This window comes from Copadichromis virginalis, linkage group LG17, assembly GCF_057382275.1.
Source record: "Copadichromis virginalis isolate Kocher_CV1m ecotype Utaka linkage group LG17, C_Virginalis_male_GT1.1, whole genome shotgun sequence".
Classification (NCBI taxonomy): Eukaryota; Metazoa; Chordata; class Actinopteri; order Cichliformes; family Cichlidae; genus Copadichromis; species Copadichromis virginalis.
The window spans coordinates 38,335,143-38,354,377 of NC_140634.1; the positions used below are offsets into that span (position 1 = coordinate 38,335,143).

At 44.1% G+C, this 19,235-nt stretch overlaps 1 protein-coding gene across 2 annotated transcripts in view; it reads right to left on the reverse strand.

Annotated features, from left to right (window-relative positions):
• rerg (RAS-like, estrogen-regulated, growth inhibitor) overlaps window positions 1-17,210 on the reverse strand; it is a 52,354-nt gene extending 35,144 nt beyond the window's left edge. Inside the window, exons 1-2 of one of the 2 annotated variants that reach the window (XM_085436772.1) lie at window positions 16,975-17,210; window positions 4,421-4,568 (exon numbers count right to left, since the gene is read on the reverse strand). In XM_085436772.1, coding sequence (XP_085292898.1) covers window positions 4,421-4,481 — 61 coding nt within the window. In that variant the 5' untranslated portion in view covers window positions 4,482-4,568; window positions 16,975-17,210. The other variant, XM_085436773.1, reaches the window with a different exon arrangement.
• Window positions 17,211-19,235: the final 2,025 nt, after the last annotated feature.

The following is a 19,235-nucleotide window of genomic DNA, read 5'->3' on the forward strand; positions in this document are numbered from 1 at the left end:
CCCACTGAGAAGCAACCTGATTGATCTGATAGCATCTGCCAGTTTCCAGTGAAGGCCTATGTTTAGATGAGAGCTGCTCATTGCTGAAAGGATCACCAGGGCTACACGAAGCATCAGATGTGGCAACAATGCCTGTTATGCTGTGCTCTGTTTTTGTACATTAAAATAAAGCAAAAGGGAGACATGCTGGTGACACGAGGATCAGGCAAATACAAAGCTGCAGCTGTCCACGTGAAGATCAAATGTCCATGTGAGAGAGGAAGAAACCTTTCATTGAGCAAGTGGCTTTGTCACCAGAAGAAGGAGCATCAGTCTCATTGTTTTCAAGCTTGTTACAATTTTCTGTTCTTCTACACTTTAGACAACAACTTAGGAGACGAGCACTCCACCAAAACTCTGGAAAAGGCCTGTGAGAAAGTTCTATAGCTCAGTCCTCGCTGAAATATTCCCCTTATCAGACTCCTTGAGAAGTTTTTCACAGACACTCCGTCTGAAAGGATGAAACCAACTGACTTCAGTGAGCTGTGACTTCTCTTTCAGAGTTATAATGAGCTGCAGTTGTACTGATATCTTGAGTAAACCACTGACTGGCCAGAATGACATAATGTATGTTGTTCTCAGCTGACTGCAGGTTTTATGTGCAACAAGTTAAAAACATTTGAAACATGAAAAAAGAAAAAAACTATCTGCAATACACCATCAACTGCACTTTGATTTTAGTACAAATGACAAATGCTAACCCACTCAATAAGAATCAGTGTAAATAGAAACCATGAGGCATGTGAGGCCCAGAGACTAATCAGCCAGAGCACAGAGCAACCTCTGGTCGCTGAGGAACAATGTGTGTCCTCTGACAAGTTGCTAAAGGTTGTTGGAGGTAGCTGTGGAACTGGTTTTTAAACCCCATTCGATAGGTCTAGAGCCTGGTTAGTGACCTGCGGTTACTAGGGTTACTAAGTGTACTCTGCAACTGGCTGGCATGTGGTTGCTGGAGGTTGCTGGTAGCCACTAGAGTGTAAAGAGGTATATGGTGCTGAATCAAAAACCGGCTCAGCTCACCAAGCAGAAAGTTTGAAAAATGCAACGCAAACTAAAACAGAAAGTTTGCCTACAAAGTTAAAGTTGCACCCAAGCCCCAGTGTTTTCTCTTTGTGTTGGTTGCAGTGTTAAGGACCAACATTTTCTCTGCAGGTGATTGTTCTCAACATTCATAAAGCTAAATGCTCCATTCCTGCAGACACCTGGAAATTGCATGGAGGTTGCAGACGTAACTGTTGCAATCTGCTGACGAAAGCAAATACAGGGAGGTTTTGGTGCATTGGAGGAAACCTCCAGCAACCACTCGCCAACTATTCAGGGAATATGGATTTTTCTCTAGCAAGCCGAGGTTGCAAGGGGGTCACTGACCAGCCTCATTTGAGCCACTGTTTGTTCCAAACACAGATGTGTTAGCATGGCTACAGACTTTGCAGCCTAGTCTGATGGCAAGGCGAGAAATAATCACAAAATTGCTACAAATAAAGAGGTTTTTTTTTTCTTTAAAGTTTGGACAACTTTAGTTTTAAAACTAAAAGACGCTTACCTGCTGCTCCTTGGCAGGTAGCTCCATGCCCTCCTGGGTTTTAATTGCACCTTAGAACACATATGCATCAACACTACAATGAGCGGGTGGAGGGAGGTTTGGAGTCTTCTCCCACCCCCATTCTCTGCGGCCTGCTGGAGCGGGAGGGCTAGTAGGAGGAGTTGGCCGTCCGACTGCGGTCTGGGGTGTGGGGCCTCCCTGCTGCTGCGGAGTCGGGGTGGTCTGCCTCTCCCCACCGCAGGGAAAAGGGTAACACCACCTGGGTCTGGGTGCAATTCCCCCCTCCAGGGGCAAGGGTACCTAGACCCGGTTTGTAGAGTACGCTTGGGGAGTGTGATTGTGTGTACAGCGTCTCTTTATGTCTGTCTCCACGTTGGTTGAGTGTGGAGTGAGTGCATATGAGAGCATGAGGGTGGGAATGGATGTTTGTGTCTGTGTGTGCCTGTATGTCTGTGTCTATATGTCAGGTTGGGTATCAGACGCCACCTCTCTGGGGACACCTCAGGCCCTCCAAGGTTTGGAGGCCTATCTCCACCCACCACCACTTCCCCTGCCGGTGGCGGACTCCCTCAGGTGTCGGTGTGTTGGTGGTTCTTTGTGTCTGGGGGTGGGCGTCCGGGTACACACCGGCTCACTCCTTGGCGGCCGCTTGTCGGGGCCTGGGGCCTCTCGGCCTGGGGCTCGGTCACTCAGGCACAGCTGGAGGCCGGCGGAGCTCACGGGCGCGTCACTGCAACTCCCCCTGACTTCTGCTCCGCGGCTGCTGGGCGAGCCCTCATCTGGGACTCTCCTCAGCTCTTACTGGAACAGTGGCGCGGCTGCCCCTCTGTTGGTCTTCCATGGTCTCTTGTGTTCTGGGGGCCTCTGGATGTCTGGAGTTTTGATCTCCTCCATACCCGCTTCACACCCTGGAGGACGGGGCTGTGGCCCCCCCACACTCCCTAGCAGATCATTACATGGAGAAACCTTTGGAATGCAAGCATGCTGATCCACACAGGTATGCACACATGGGTATTCACAGACGCGGACTAAAGCTTTCTTGGCTGCTACCTCAAAGCACACTGTGCGCTGTCTATCTTGCGTGCTGCACAATATCGTTTATTATTTAGTAAATATTGATATCTATGACTAGCTAGTTTATTGTGATGGTGCTTTGTTTTCTCTATTATTATGTTGCTCTTTGTTGTTTGCTGTCTCCTCTGTTTGTTTTTTTTGTTTGTTTTTTTTTTTTCTCCATACAGGTGACCCAGGAGTTCTTTTTTTTTTTCCTCTCTCTTCCCCCCCCTTCTCACCGTCTCTTCTCCCCTTTGGTTTTCTTTCTTTCTCTCCCCCTCTTTCTCTCATTCATTCCCCCTGTCCTATTTATTAAAAAAAAAAAAAAAAAAAAAAAAAATGACAAAGGATGAACTGAAGCTCTGCCATCACGTAATGTCGCATACTGCTGTTTCTGATGTCATTTATAAAAAATTTTTTTTTAAAAAAGACACATTTTTGTGCCTGTACCACTTAGGTTCTAATGAGTAAAAATATAAATACTGTAAGTCCTGAGTGTCTGAAGGCAGTTTCTATTGAAACTCCTGTCTGAAAGCACAGGGACAGCTGTGACTTGCGATTCATTGGGACATAAAGATTGCATGGTCATGGCTTTCTATCCAGGCACAGGACTCAATATATTACATCTTGCAAGCATTTCACAAACTGCTGTGAAATTTTTTTTTGTACTATTTTATCTGTTTCCATCAGCTTTTTCACACGTATTTTGACAGTTGTGTGACGGTCAAAATACGTGTGAAACACTGCAGGAAATAATCAGCAGTAACCGTTTGCAGCAGTTGGAAAGGTTATCAGTGAGGTGCTTTTTGTTTTGTTTTTTTCTTAGAGAAAATGAGCAGTGACATGTTCATACATTAAAGACAGAAGCCGGAACACTAATCTTATTTCCAGAAGTTAAAACAGAAAGTCGCAGTAAAAGACGGGAACTGCAGCAGTGTGATTGACACGGACAGATGTCAGCTCCCTGATATATATTTTTTTGCAGGGGGGGATAAAAACTTGATGAAATGATGAGCTTCCAGCACCAACATCACACTTTTTAGTTCATGGAAAGAAGCAGCAGATTCAAGCTTCAAGGTATGTTGTGAAGAAGAACCCAGACTTACGTCAGATGCCATCATCCTCACTGACGTGCTTCAGAGCTTCACTCCTTCCACCTGGGGGCTATGAGCCTCTCAGTCGTTATACTTCTCAGTGCAGCACTTGAATTGACCTCCAACGACATTTTAATGGCCTCCTTTAACAAAGAGGAGATCCCGCCAAGGCCTGTTTTCCAACATCTGATTGCTACATAGAAGCAATCAGGCTTGATTTGCCGCCAACGGGAAACACATGGTCTGTTTTATTGCAGAGAAAACGTACACGGTGCCAGCTGAGTGTGAGTGGCTGCAGCTTATGGAGGAAAGCTGAAACCAGATGATAATGACTCAACTTACTTATCTGCGGGAATGAAGGCTTTTAAGCCAGACCGATAACAACCACCTACTGCATTGGTGACAATGCAAACAAAGTCAGTATGATTTTTATAGCAAGCATAAAAATCCTGAAGGGACGATGGAGGGAAAACACTGGAAAGCACAAACTATGAAGACACAATATGGCAACATTAATGAGGCGGAAGGAGATTGGGAACAAAAACCACATTTATGCACCTAGTCCTATGGTGAAGTTGTTTAATATATTAGTTTGAGCCACTCGAAGAACTAAAAGTGTGCGCACAGTAAAACAGTCCTTTGTTAGAGCTCGAATGTACACAAACACACACAAGCACACACTGATGTTTACCTGACTTTCCCACCCCGGCTCTGCCGAAGACGGCCAGCTTCACCTCCGGGCTTTTGGCCATGACAGCAGCTGTGACGAGAGAAGCTCAGCGAGCCAGTCAGTGATCTCCGAGGTCAGCCCCAAACATCCTCCATCCAGGAAGCAGCGTCTGAGGAGACGAGGTAATGCGTCTACGTTTAGCTCCACGAAACATTCACGAAACATTTCCACCATCAGAAGTGAGTCACAGAGAAAGTGTTCAAGGAAGCAAGCAGAAGTAGCAGACTATGACTGAATGTGATGAAAAGGAAATAAATAGTTTTAGCAAATAAAATGAAATAATTCATACGTCAGTGTCACATCACTAGTTGCAAATAAATATAAAAACCTGATTTTATGTGGACACGGTTGCATAGATAACATGAAGATTGTGATGCTAGCAGCTCTTTTAAGAAGATGGCCACAAATTCAGGACCAAAGCATTTTCTCTCTTCCTTTTTTTTTTGCAATTTTTGGTACTGAAAGGATCAAGTTCAGTCTAAAAATGAGTTCATTGTGTACAGGTTAAAGAAAATATCAGTAGAAAGGCTGATTCACTTACTCAAGAAATGAATGAAACGATGTGGAAACATGTCAGCTCTCAGTGGAAAAGAATCATGCCAGATTTCTACACTGATATGGACTTTGTAATGTGTTAGAAATGAAAAGATGCCACATCGTTTGATGGAAATGAAAATGATCAACATGCAGAGAGAGGGCTGAATTCAAAAGTCAAAGTGAAAGTGAAAAAAAGGAGAATACCAGGAAAGGAGATACCAGCTTTAAAACACTTTATTAATCCATCAGCAGTCACTGAGGATGAAATGCACACTGCAACCTTCCTGCAGCTGTCATCTGTCTATGGAGCTTTAATCATCTGAAGGTGATGGCCCTCACACACCTCTCACTGTACCTCCACAGGAGAGAACCGATACAAATCACAAACCCACAAATCAGTGAGTTTTCCATTTCCAACAACATAGTGAAGTGAATGTTGGACAGTCATGTCCATCTTTTTTTTAGGCTGTTGATCTACCCAGGCTATGGTTTTTTATGTTGGTGCATGAAAAATGTGAAGTGAAAAAGACAGGAGAGAGAGGGGGAGAACACCGAGATCTGAAATCATCCATTCAAAAGAAAACACCAGTACAGCCAGATGAAACAGCCACACACCCGTCTGTTTAATAAGAAAACAAGCAGCTGTGGCGCTGTCTCTCCTGGTAATTGACTCTAAAGTTCTGGCCTGATCACTCTGTTTTTCTCCTGGATTCCACTCGGACCTTTAACCTGAGAACAAACAGATACTGACAAGGCTTTAATTCAAATCTTAGCTTGATGACTTCACAGCAATCCTGGGACAAACTAGCTGGAGACTGCTGTGTTTCCCATTAGCACCAATGCTGACAGAGAGAATGTAACACCCCAGGTCTATGTGGGGAGTCATGCTGTGTTTGGCTGGGCAGCTGCAGCTAAAGATAATTTTCATTTTTTCTCACTGCGCTGCAGTTTAGCGACGATGCATGCAGAAAAACATACAGCTTAAGTCACAAATCTACTTAGGAAGCAAAGTTGTCGACATTATCTGTTTGCAAATCCTTTATTCTAATGTGCTGCAGTGCAGAGGTGCAGCTTGTCAACCACAAGCCACAGTTAAAGGTGCAGTAGGTGGGAAGGGGCTACCTTTATTTTTCAGCCTGTCTGTCTTTGGACACTTCAACACATGGACGCTGAAGTAATCACTATTCCTGTATACCTGCCACCCGTGCAATGATACTCAAAGTAAGATCTTGGCTTGCTGTAGGAACCAAGATCTCCAGCTCTCAGTCACCTGATGCCAGTGATCAGGAGGAGTGACGCCTCAGTTAATCCTGCTGTGTGTTAGTCAGCTTTGATACAACATGAGGTGAAAAAACTCTGGCAAGTGACAGTCTCCCCAGTTACTCAAAGGTCAGACTGTGCCATGCTCAGAGAAAGTGTAATAAGCCAAGAGCTACATCTCAGACTCTACGGGCCTCAGTCAGCATGTTGAATGTTAAAGTCCATGACAGTAGAATTAGAAAAACACTGAGCAAGTGTGGCTTTTTTGGAAGGTTTTACGGAACATAGGGTCAGAACATGTCAACACAGCTTAGTTTGCAAACTTCGATCTGAACAAATCATAAGGCTTATGGATCAGTGGCGTTGGGACACATGAAACTAAAGTGGTAATATTCAATTCAATTTTATTTATACAGCGTGAAATCACAGCAACAATCACCTCAAGGCGCTTTATATTGTAAGATAGACGCTACAATAATACATACAGAGAAAAACCCAACAATTATATGACCCCCTATGAGCAAGCACTTTGGCGACAGTGGGAAGGAAAAACTCCCTTTTAACAGGAAGAAACCTCTGGCAGAACCAGGCTCAGGGAGGGGCGGGGCCATCTGCTGTGACCGGTTGGGGTGAGAGAAGGAAGACAGGATAAAGACATGCTGTGGAAGAGAGACGGAGGTTAATAACAGATATGATTCAATGCAGAGAGGTCTGTTAACACATAGTGAGTGAAGAAGAAACACCTAGTGCATCATGGGAATCGCCGAGCAGCCTACACCTATTGCAGCATAACTAAGGGAGGATTCAGGGTCACCTGGTCCAGCCCTAACTATATGCTTTAGCAAAAAGGAAAGTTTGAAGCCTAATCTTGAAAGTAGAGATAGTGTCTGTCTCCTGAATCCAAACTGGAAGCTGGTTCCACAGAAGAGGGGCCTGAAAACTGAAGGCTCTGCCTCCCATTCTACTTTTAAATACTCTAGGAACAACAAGTAGGCCTGCAGTGCGAGAGCGAAGTGCTCTAATAGGGTGATATGGTACTACAAGGTACTGCAATAATATTGCACAGCACCACAATTAGCAAGAAACACAAAGATCTCATGCCAGGTGTCCAGCACGGTGGTGGAGGGGTGATGATTTGAGCTTGTTCTGCACCTACAAGACCTGGGCACCTTGCAGTCCCCGAGCCACCCACGAACTCCTCCGTACACCAAGTATACGAGAGTCAAATGTGTGGCCAACAGCTAAACCCTGGATCATGCAATACGACAATGATCCCAAGCAGAGCAGCAAATCTACAACAGAATGATGTTGAACAGGCAGATGTCAAGAGACAACAGTAATTTGTTCTGTGAATTATTTTTAAATGTACACTCTAATTTAACACCACATAACTTTGCCGTTCAATAATTAAGACAGCCATTTATAGCGTGCTGAAGTTTGTCAGCCAAGTTTTTGAACAGATTTATCGTCAGTCACCGTTGTGTACATTACATGAAGCACAGACTGGACTGGACTTCTCGCTCTTTGTTGGCTGAAATGAGCTACAGCAGGAAAATGAGAGAAAGCTGAAACCGGATCACACGTTCGTGTGCCCAGTTAAATAAAAGCTGTGCTTGGTTAATATGTTGCTGGCACTGACACACACCCAACTTCACACTGGCTGAAATTATTAAGTGGCCAGCATCCAGTTTTCTTCTCCTTTACTCCAGGCAGACGCTTAAACACACACATATGTTTTAAACTAACCTTTTCCCCTTCATAGCAACACACATATGTCTATATATGGTGTGACAGCGTGCCGCTCTGTGTGACCCAAGTGGAGATCGATCATCTGTCTACGTCTCCTACTCGGCGGGTGGTGTCACGGCAGCTGCCAGCATCTTTAAATATTTGTTTCGGTCATTGCTGATGTGGCTCCGATAACCACACAGCACAGTCAAAGCAGTGAGCAAAACCGCTGCTGTAATAGCAATAATGACGTTGTGTTCTGTCCTCCCAGCTAAGTTTGTGGTGTTTGGCAGTTTCGAGGACAAAGATGAATGACTGAGTTTAACCCTGAGTGGCATTCTCCCACTGTTCAAGTTTGAAACGTGTCATTACATCTCCAACCAATATTAATATCACTGCCTCGGTGATTCTTCCCACTCCCTTTCAACATGTAAATTAATCAGAATGTTTTTTTGTATGTAATTTGTATAGTATATTTTTTTTTTCTCTCATTTCTTTTCTAAATGTACTTGTATATTGTTCACATGTTGAAATAAATTACCAATCAATCAACCTTTATTTCCTGAGTGCTTAGAATGAATGAAACTGCCACATTTAAACAGTCATTAAGGCTGGGTCTAAAATCAAGTCACAGACTCCCATGTCTTTAAGACAGAGGAAGCATGTTTACAACCTGGTTTAAAACAAACAGTATAGGGGTACATTTTTCACATGACCCACCCAATTAAATGCTATTAAGGCTTAAAGTTCTGATTAAGTGTGTGGCTGCTTTTAGAGACAGGCCAGTTCATCTTGTTTAGTCTTTGTTTTAAAGGACACTCTGAGCAGTTGGCTGGTTAGTTGCTCCAGTAAACAACGTGTCGACACAGCACTCACATCAAGGCTTTAAAACGGGACATGTCTGTGAAGGTTCTCAGTCATCCAGGTCATCGTAGTCAAAGGAGCTTGCAAAGAAAAGCGTCTGGACTTCTTTAAGTTGCTTGAAGACATTTCACCTCTCATCCGAGAAGCTTCTTCAGTTCTAAGGTCAAATGGTGGAGAGTCCCAGATATAAACCTAGTGGGAGTTTCCCCCACAGAGGGACAAAAGGACCCCCTGATGATCCTCTAATCGCCTGAGCCAAGGTGGGAAACTGGGCGTGGGTCCCAATCAGCCAGAGTTTCGGGTGTGTTCATTGTGAAACCTGGCCCCACCTTATCATGCGAATTCCTGAGGTCAGATGGCCCAGGATGTGAGTGGGCGTTAAGGCGTCTGGGAAGGGAACTCAAAACTGGATTATAGATGGCAGAGAGTTGGTGTCGTAAACCCCCGCCTCTGTTCAAAGATGGTCGCTCACAGTGGACATAGATGGCTTCTTTCACTCCTCTTTCAAACCATCTGTCCTCTCTGTCCAAAATGTGAACATTGGCATCCTCGAAAGAGTGTCCTTTATCCTTAAGATGCAGATGGACTGCTGAGTCTTGTCCTGTGGAGGTGGCTCTTCTGTGTTGTGCCATGTGCTTGTGAAGTGGCTGTTTGGTCTCTCCAATGTCTGAGCATTCCTCGCTGCACTGTACAGCATACACCACATTGCTAAGTTTGTGTTTTGGCGTTTTGTCTTTCGGGTGAACCAGTTTCTGTCTGAGTGTGTTGCTGGGTCTGAAATACACTGGGATGTCATGCTTGGAGAAAACTCTCCTGAGTTTCTCTGATACACCGGCTACATAGGGGATGACAATGTTGTTGCGTCTGTCCTTCTTATCCTCCCTCGCTGGTGTCTGGTCTTCTTTCCTGTGCCTCTTTGCTGACTTTAAGAACGCCCATTTAGGATAGCCGCACGTTTTGAGTGCTTCCTTTACATGTGTGCGTTCCTTCTTTTTCCCTTCAGGCTTAGAGGGAACATGTTCTGCCCGGTGGTGTAGGGTCCTGATTACTCCAAGTTTGTGTTCCAAAGGGTGATGGGAGTCAAAGAGGAGGTACTGGTCCGTGTGTGTGGGCTTCCGGTAAACTTCGATGTTGAGTTTGCCGTTCTCTTCAATGTGCACAGCGCAGTCCAGGAAAGGCAGACAGTTGTCCTTTGTGTCTTCCCTGGTGAACTTGATGTTTTTATCCACAGCGTTGATGTGCGCAGTGAAGGATTCCACTTCTTGTGTCTTGATTTTGACCCAGGTGTCGTCCACATATCTGTACCAGTGGCTGGGTACTCTTCCTTTGAAAGAGCCAAGAGCAAAAACGGGACTTGACAAACCAGTGGGTGACACCACTGTAGCAACATCCATCTGTTTTGCCATCTATGTTGATAACGTGGTCGTCCTATGTATAGTAAATGGTGGAACCACAGTCTCTCCCCTCTGTCTATCCGACGCAGTAGGAAGCAAAAACATGGCATTGAAGACGAGCGTTCTAACCGAGGTTTTTTTTGTGAAACTGACAGCACGTACGCTTATCAGTGTAATCACAATCAAACGGCACTTAGATCCCACCTGTTAAACAAGCTCTGTAGAAGATCAGATATGAAATAACACTAGAAACTTATTTTGGCTACTCTGTTGCTCACAGGGTTTTACATAGTTCCACATATTTAAGTTGGGAGACTTTTTACAGTCTCATCGTGATCTCGCAGCAGGGATCTTTTGCATATTAGGTAAACACTATGATATGGAGCCATCAGATATGAAATTATACTAACAACCAAAAACAACTCCTGTCTGTTTAAAGACTCATCGCTTCCTTAGTTTGCTGTGTACCATAATATACCGCTCAAACACCGACATTTTTCCCATGGAGAGACTCACAAACCTCTACATGCTGTGCAACCACACCCTGCAGCGCAATGGCTGCCATTAGTTATCAGAATAAAACTCTTGGACCCGTTGTCAGAGCCCATGCCGGTGCAGTGGGTCCTGGATTCCTCGTGGTGCGCAACAATGCCCAGCTTCGTGTTCCTAGAGCAGAGGTAGGCAACTCCAGGCCTCGAGTGCCGGGGTCCTGCAGGTTTTAGATGTGTCCTTGATCCAGTACAGCTGATTCATCTTGATGCATTCTCAATCATCCAGGTAAGTAAATCTCCAAAAGTTGATTCTGTTCATCTGGACGTAGCGTTTTGTGGGAGAAACGTTTCGTCATCATCCAAGTGACGTCTTCAGTCTCAGCTGACTGCAGGTTTCAATCTTATAAACAGTACATTTGCATAATGACTGAAACCAGCCCACTGAAGGAACAATGGGCTGGGAGGTCAGTTCCTTAATCATAATTATGCAAATTCTCATGACCATTGATCAACAACCACTGATGAATGGCCAGGAGTCCCATTCACAGAGAGTTGGGGAATGGCTGCAATCACAGCATTGTAAGATGCGAAAGATGTACCCTTAGGCCCCTCCTCGATTCAGAGATGGTCTTTCCCTTTTCACGTAAATGGCCTCCTTGGGGGTTAATCAGATACAGCTGATTCAAATTGCTAAATGACCTCTTCAGCATGTCTTGAAGTTCTCCAGAGGCCTGGTAACGAACTAATACTTGATTCAGGTGTGTTGATCAAGGGTGATAATTAAAACCTGCAGTTGAGGCCTGGAGTTGTCCCCCCTGTCCTAGAGGATAAAGGAAGTGATACCACTGGGTTAGGGTTAGGGATACCACTGACGAACCCCCAAGTCTTTCTGACCCAAATTCAACAGAACACCTCTGGGATATTATATTTTGGTCATTCCAACGCTTCCAGGGTGAGAGGTAGGGTACACTGTGGACAGGTCGCCAGTCTTTGAAAGAGCTAACATAGAGAGACGGACATTCACTAATCTAATCTGAGCTATCTAATCTGTTTTGTTATTGGTGTCTATCTAACACCTGCATTATAAAAGTTTGAGGGGACATGAGTATCTACTGATACTGGAGTTAGCTGTGCACCAGACCTGCTGCTACTTCTGTAAAACACACCCTCTGTCTTCTAAAATGCTTATTCACTCCATCAAATGCTAGCTATAAGAATTAGTAACATCCATAACAACAGTGCTCTAAAGGGAGATAAAAGCTTCTCTTTTAGCTCCACGCACAGTGTTTACACTGACAGTAGATGCTAAAGGAAAAGTCTTCAGTCGAATGTAAACAGGACATGAAGGGAATATGTATGGCTGTTACAGCACTTTTTTTTCTGCCTTGTTTCTCACTTTTACGCTCGTGTTTGCTCTCCCTCTGTTTCCCATCTCGCACACATTGCTGTAACGACACAAACACACACACACACACACACACACACACACACACACACACACACACACACACACACACACACACTGCTGCAGTGATCCCTTGCTCTCCCACGCAGCAGCAGGGAATCACCACTGAGAGGAAGAAGAGAAGCACAGAGACGTGTCTCCCTATCGACTCGGCCATTCGTCTTCCTGTTTTGCCTTTTATGGCCTCCACACCTGCTCCATCCTTCATCCAAACATACATGTATGTACACACACACACGCACACACCTCAGTCATGCAATGAAGTCACAGGATGATCTGCTTTAGTGAAGCTGAGGTGTCTCTCTATTTTACTCAACGCATGTAGAGCTTTTTTCTGACAGAGAACAAATTCCAGTGGCTGCCAAGACAAAAACAAATGATATGTTGTTTCAGCATGGATCCAAGGTCAAAGAAACATAGGATCAGCCAGAGAAAGGAAAAAAAACAACAACTATGAGCCAGGATAAGCACTACAAGTAAAGCAGGGATGCATTTTAAAGAGCAATTTTTCTCACATTCTGAAAGACCACGGCCTGTGTGTTTGCCACCTTTATGTGTCAAACGTGGTAATCACTATCAACTTCATCTCACCTGCATGCGGTACAGAGATAAGACAAGCTGTGACTAGCTTGGCTGACCTTAGCACTGCACTCGTCCAGCGCTAACAAAGGTGCATTTGCATGTTGTCTCTTGTAAATATGGAGCCTCCTCTTTTTCTTCTGCTCTTTTTAAAAAAAAAACCCGATAAAAACCTGGCTAGCTGAAGTCTGATACTGTTGTTGGATAACAAATCACTGCTTGAATCTGAAGATGGGGAAAATAAGAAGAGGGAAAGAAAGATCTCAGGATTTACTTCAACAAGTGAGTGTTTACCGTGACTGTAGTCTAGCTTAACTAGCATGCTGTAAAGACTAGTGAAAACTGTTGGCCCAACTTTTTCTAAAGTTAATAAAAATGATCTTTGGTTCAACTAGAAGTGCCAAAAATTCAGTTCCTTAAGGTATTTGCCCTCTGTGAGAAATTCATCCATCTGAATACAAGAGTTACGGATGTGTTTACTTTGACTGACAGGCAGCTACAGCCAGTGAGCGCCTGCCAGGCCTTACCGCCACCATCTGGAATTCTTGACCACGGTCGTACACAGATTTCCAGATCAGCCACCCTTTGCTACCCAAACCTGGCTGGGCAGAAATGTCCCCGGCAGTTCATTATATCTGCCAGGCTTCCAGTGTGTTATTATTTGTGCCATGTTGCTATTGTCTGTATTGTCTGTTGCCTATTGTGCAGTGTACATTGAGAGCAAAGAAGTAACCTGAGCCCAATTGTGTGTGTACACATACTTGAGCGATAAAGTTCTGTACTGTTAGCAGACATGCGTGTCTGTTTGTCGCATATATACGGCTTATGAATGCATTTCTGCTGGTGTTGCTAGTCTTAACCAGCAGTCCCCAACCCATCAGGCGGGTCCGTGAGTGGTTTGGTACCAGGCCACAAGAGTTGAGGCTCGGGTGTGAAATTTATGATTTTCAGGGTTTTTATCGTTAACTCGGTTTCCCTGGGTCTTTTCCCGGATTTTAGGAGGACACTGCTAATAAAGTTACACAATTACACAGTGAATTTGTGTTTATTATTATATTTACAAAATACCACAGTTTTTGTCTTGGTCGTATCATTTTATTTTGTTGTATTTATCTGCGACACCTTACGGAGCCCTGCAGGGGACATGGAAGAAAAAAAAATTAAGACAGACTTTTGCGAGATCTCGCAAAACAAACTCGGGTTCTCGCAAAAGTTTTGCGAGATCTCGCAACATTCCAACAATGGCGGCAGCTACTTAGTTGTAATATTACTCTTTCTGGGTCACAAAATACACTTTTAAGATATTTTGAGGTGTGAATGTAGTTGTGTAAATGTCAGATACCTGCTCGGTTTACAAGACATCACAAATTTCCAAAAGTGCTCCGACGTTTTCGGAGATCTGACACCCACCATCTCGAAGCTAACGGGAGGTCGAGACCTACTACAGCCGGGAGGAACACCGCTTTCCCGGCACATCGTGCCTCGATCTCCCGGTCGGCTTCGAGCTGGCGGCCTCCGAAGGATGCGGCTAAAACTTTTGCGAGATCCCGAGTTTGTTTTGCGAGATCTTGCAAAAGTCCGTCTTAATTTTTTTTTTCTCCCATGTCCCCTGCGGGGCTCCGTAACACCTTAAAGGCCGGTCTGTGAAAATATTGTCTAACATTAAACTGACCCGTGGTGCAAAAGAGGTTGGGGACCGCTGGTCTTAACTAGCAACACTACCAGTCTTAACTAGCCAAAATGCTACCGTTGACGCATCACAGGAACTACGTCCATTTTATACATCTAGTTTATTACAGAAAAGGGTCTTTTTTTCTTTGCTTTTTTTGGCTGGGTGGAATGACTTCATTCTCAGACAGTTTTTGAGCAACACATGGTAACGGCAATGCTTTAGGAATTCACAGCACCAGACTGTTTTTAAGCTAAGCTAAGCTAAGCTAAGGGTGTCCAGACTTCATAGGTACAAATGAGCGATCTCAGCTAACTCCCATCAGGAGACTAAATAAGTGAATTTCTGTATTTTCTACAACATTCCTTTAAATTGACTTTCAACGTTAATTAGAACATTCTTAACAAATCAACATAAAAGAGGCGAAAGACAAACTCGCTGTGTACGGCAAAGGTTAAAAACAGTCAGCACTAACTACAGCATGTGATTAGAAATGACTACAAGATTAGAAAGCAAATCCTGTGATCCTCATCAGACTGTGTCTTAATAAACTTTTCCATAATTGGCTACATAGCCAGTGCTGTCAGTGTTTCTGTGAAGCTGTTCTTGTTTACTTTCAGGAGAGGCAAAAACTTTAACAGAGAAATACAAAGAGTGATGATTGATGGACTCGATGCCCTCTGTCCAGGATGCAGCAGTGTGCTTATTTCGACACGTGGACCTCTGCTCTGCAGGGACTTCATCCAGACTGTCAAACTGGGCACGTGTATATATTTTTTTCCACTGTGTGCCCAGCTGGCCTTTTTGTAATTTTTACCCTGAGAAATGAATCTGGGTGGTGGTGCTGTGGTTGACTGAGATTACAGACCTCAGTGCTCCAAACCAAGGGAGGAGACCTGCTGCACCACAGGCTATAGAAAGACGGCAAACCGCAGGCCTGTCATCAGAATATACAGTGAAATGGTGCGCAGCCTCTGGAGGGAAATTAGTGGGGAAAATACTTCTGCAATGCCCTGACTCTAAGAAAACGTTTAAATTATATTTTTAGTTAAGTAAAAGTCGAAAAAAGACGCTAGATTTTCAGTAACGATCCAGACCAGGCTTTAATATTATACAAAAAAATTCCAAAAATTTCTACCATATGGTGACACTGGAACACCAACCAGGGGTGACGGGTATCTGTCACATGATCATCATCCTGATACATAAATAGAAGAAGGAGTGGCTCAGTATAAAAGCAGAACTCTTCACAACTCTTCTAATAAATTTCATTCAAGTTAAAGTAAATAAGTTTGGCCTCATTTGACCTGTTAACAAATAAGTCAGTGTGTACTCTGAGATTTCCTTAGGAGCAACTTTAACATTGAACTCGATACCATGCAGAATGGCCCCATTCTGGACATCATGCTAATTTATATGTTAATGATATGTTGCTATTATCTATGAATTAGTGTTAACATTAAAGTGCATTGTAACTAGTTGCGGTGATTTTTTTCTTATAGGTTAACACGTGTTTATGTAATCATAATCTACTTGGAAGTTCAGTTCAAGGGATATTAAGTAGCAAAAACTGAGAGTATGTTGGTTGTACTTGTGTTTTTTAGTAAGTGCACCAGTTACAGTGCTTCATCAGAAGGCAGAGACTGTAGTGCTTCACAGCTCTGTTTACAAAAAGGACTATTATACAGTTATTTAAGCTATTATAAACACAATATAGCAACATTTATCTCTGTTTTAAATATAATGAGTACATGCATTTTATCTTTCATTATTATTATTACTATTTATTAATTAATTATTATTCTTATCTGGCCTTCAGTCCAGATTGAATTGATTGAAATTCAGTGCATAAGCAGTATATCAAAGCCACTCAGCATTTCCTTGCCCCTCTTCTTCTGCCCAGTTTGGCAGGCACCAGTGCTGGGCGACAGGACCCTAATTCCCATAAAGATTTGGCCTGTTCTGCAGTACTCGGGGCTGCCCATGAATGCGAATGGAGAAGGAGAAGGGAGAGTAACACGAAACTGCATATTCATAAAGACTGAACTCTTTTGGTTGTATTACAAAACTGGATTCTGGCTTTCTCTTTCATTGCTCCATTTTAATTTCCTAAATAACTGACTTGCAAGACTTTTCCAACTTGCAACACGTCACTAAGACCACAGACTAAATTACATTAAGCTATGGTTCAGGTTAATTTAAAGCAATCCCAGCAACACTTAGGATAGACTTTCCCCCCATGAGACTCAACCTCACCTCAGGAAACACGAGCTTCCTTAAAAGGATTCCCTCAGCTGCTAATATATCAGACCTCTTGGCCTGACCACAAGTCTGATCGCTTCCACGCCTCTATATTGCGGGGATTTCGCCTCACGAGAAAACACCGGCAGGGCGACTCACCGGTGACCGCTGAATTCAGTAGTAATTCCTCCGGTGATGAAATCAAGAGGACAGAAATGGGGGGGAAGAGAGGAAAACAAGAAAGAAAAAAGTTGACAGGTCCGATGATCGAAAATAATGTGTCTGACCTTCTGAGGTGCAGAGGCGGACGCTGCGCACCTCTGGGCAGAGGGGGAGGTGAACACGGATAGGTGGATGGACGGGTGGATGGAAGAGGAGATCCTGTCCGGGCGGACCGAGCAGCAGCTCTGACGGGGATGAATGAATCCCAAAAACAGAGCCTCAGTGGAAATATATAGAGAGGAGCTGCTGGAGTTCCCGACACTCTGCTGCCTCTGACCGGGCTGATGCTGCGTGCCGCTGCATGAGCACAACGAGGGGGACAGCGGCCTCTGGTGGCGGGGAGCAATAACACAGGCTTCGAGATTCTAAAGGGAAATTCCACTATTTTCCAGTTCCTCTCTCATTTCGCCAAACCCCCTAAAGATTTCAAAGATCTCAAAACGTTAAACGATATTCTTCCAAACCGTCTATGTTAGATTTTTTTCCAGTGTTTTGGCGGCATTTAGGCAAATGACACGCACAACTTAAATGTGCTATGACATGTAAACACAGACACTTTTTCACTTTTATTAAACCCTGGCTGACTTTAAAAAGAGCACCACAGAAATGTACAGTGGACTAAAACGTGTTCAGACACAAAAACAAAGTGGGGAGTTTGTCTGTGAAGGTTCAGCCAGTTTCAAGCAACTTAAAACAGTCCAGATGCTTTTCTTTCCAAGCTCCTTAGACAAAAATGTGGAGTTATTTAAAACTTTAGACAATATAAATCATTAAACTGAGAAAAGCAAAATGATACTCGTGAAACTATATGCAGCAGAAAGCAGACAAAGAAAATATATACAGTCTGAGAACATGGCACCAAAACTGTATAGTCCAGTAGAGTCACGCTGCATACATCCAGCAGCCAGTTTATTATGTGTGCCTGTTCAGGTCAAACTGAGCATCACGATGGTGAAGAAAGATGATAGAATGTGTCGTGGCTGTTGATGCCAGACAGGCTGATTCTGCTTGGATTTTCCAGAACAATGATCTCTGTGGTTTACAGAAAATGGTATAAAGAAGTTGAGATATCCAGTGAGCTGTATTTTCCTGGGGGAAAATACCTTCCTGATGCCAAAGGTCAGTGGAGAATGGTCAGACTGCTTTGAGCCAATAGTGAGGCAACAGGAACCATTTGTTACCATCAAGGTGTGCAGAAGAGCAGCTCTAAGTGCACAACACAAAGTAAATGGGCTACAGCAGCAGAAGACCACACCAGGTGTCCTGATCCTCCGGTCCTCTCTAGAGCTCCGTTTGTTTTGGATGTTTTCTCTCCCTCTTCATTCCTCCTCCTGGTCCCTGCCTCAATCTCCACGACTGCTCATCATCACTCACCTGCTGCATGATTGCTCTGCCACTACTTAAAGCCACGGCGGACTGTTGTTCATTGCTGGGTTGTTGTGCTTACCTTCGTTAGTGTAGTTCCAGCTCTCTTTGTGAATCTCCGAGTCTCATCGTGATTCCTGGTTTTTCCTTTTTTTTTTTTTTTTTTTTTTTTTTTGGCCTGTCCCGTTTGGTTCTTTTGCATCAGAATTGTTGTCTAAAGGCAAAGAAAGATGCCCGACGGATTTACTTTACCAAACTGACCATCCCAGCCTTGCCGTAATGGTCCATTTGATTCACCTTTTATTGTTTATTTTATTTTCACTTACTGAATACGGGACAGACTTGACTGGGGGAAAGAAGGGGAGAAAGAAAGAGGGAAAGAGAAACAGCTGAGAAGAGGGACGGGGGAGAAGGGCAAAAGACAAAAACCAACAGAACGGGCAGAGAAAAAAAATGCATATATCAATCACCTGGATCACCTGCTGAGAAAGAAAAAAGAAAGCAAGCAGAAGAGAACAAGAGTAATAGAATAAACAACATCACAATGATATATGGGAATATGACAGTAAATACTAAATGTTAAACATTATTGTGCAGCACATAAGATCAACAGAACACAGTGTGCTTTGAGGTAGGAGCCAAAAAGGGTGTAGTTTGTGGGTGTGATCACCCGTGTGTACACCTGTGAGCATGGACGCGCTTGTTTTTTGTTTTTTTAAAAGGTTCCTTCATGTAATAATCTGCTAGAGGGTGTGGGGGGGCCACAGCCCCGTCCTCCAGGGCTTGAAGCAGGTGTGGAGGAGATCAAAACTCCAGACATCCAGAGGCCCCCAGAACACAAGAGACCAAGGAAGACCAACAGAGGGGCAGCCGCGCCACTGTCCCGGAAAGAGCTGAGGAGAGTCCCAGATGAGGGCTCACTCAGCAGCCGCGGAGCAGAAGCCAGGGGGAGTTGCAGTGA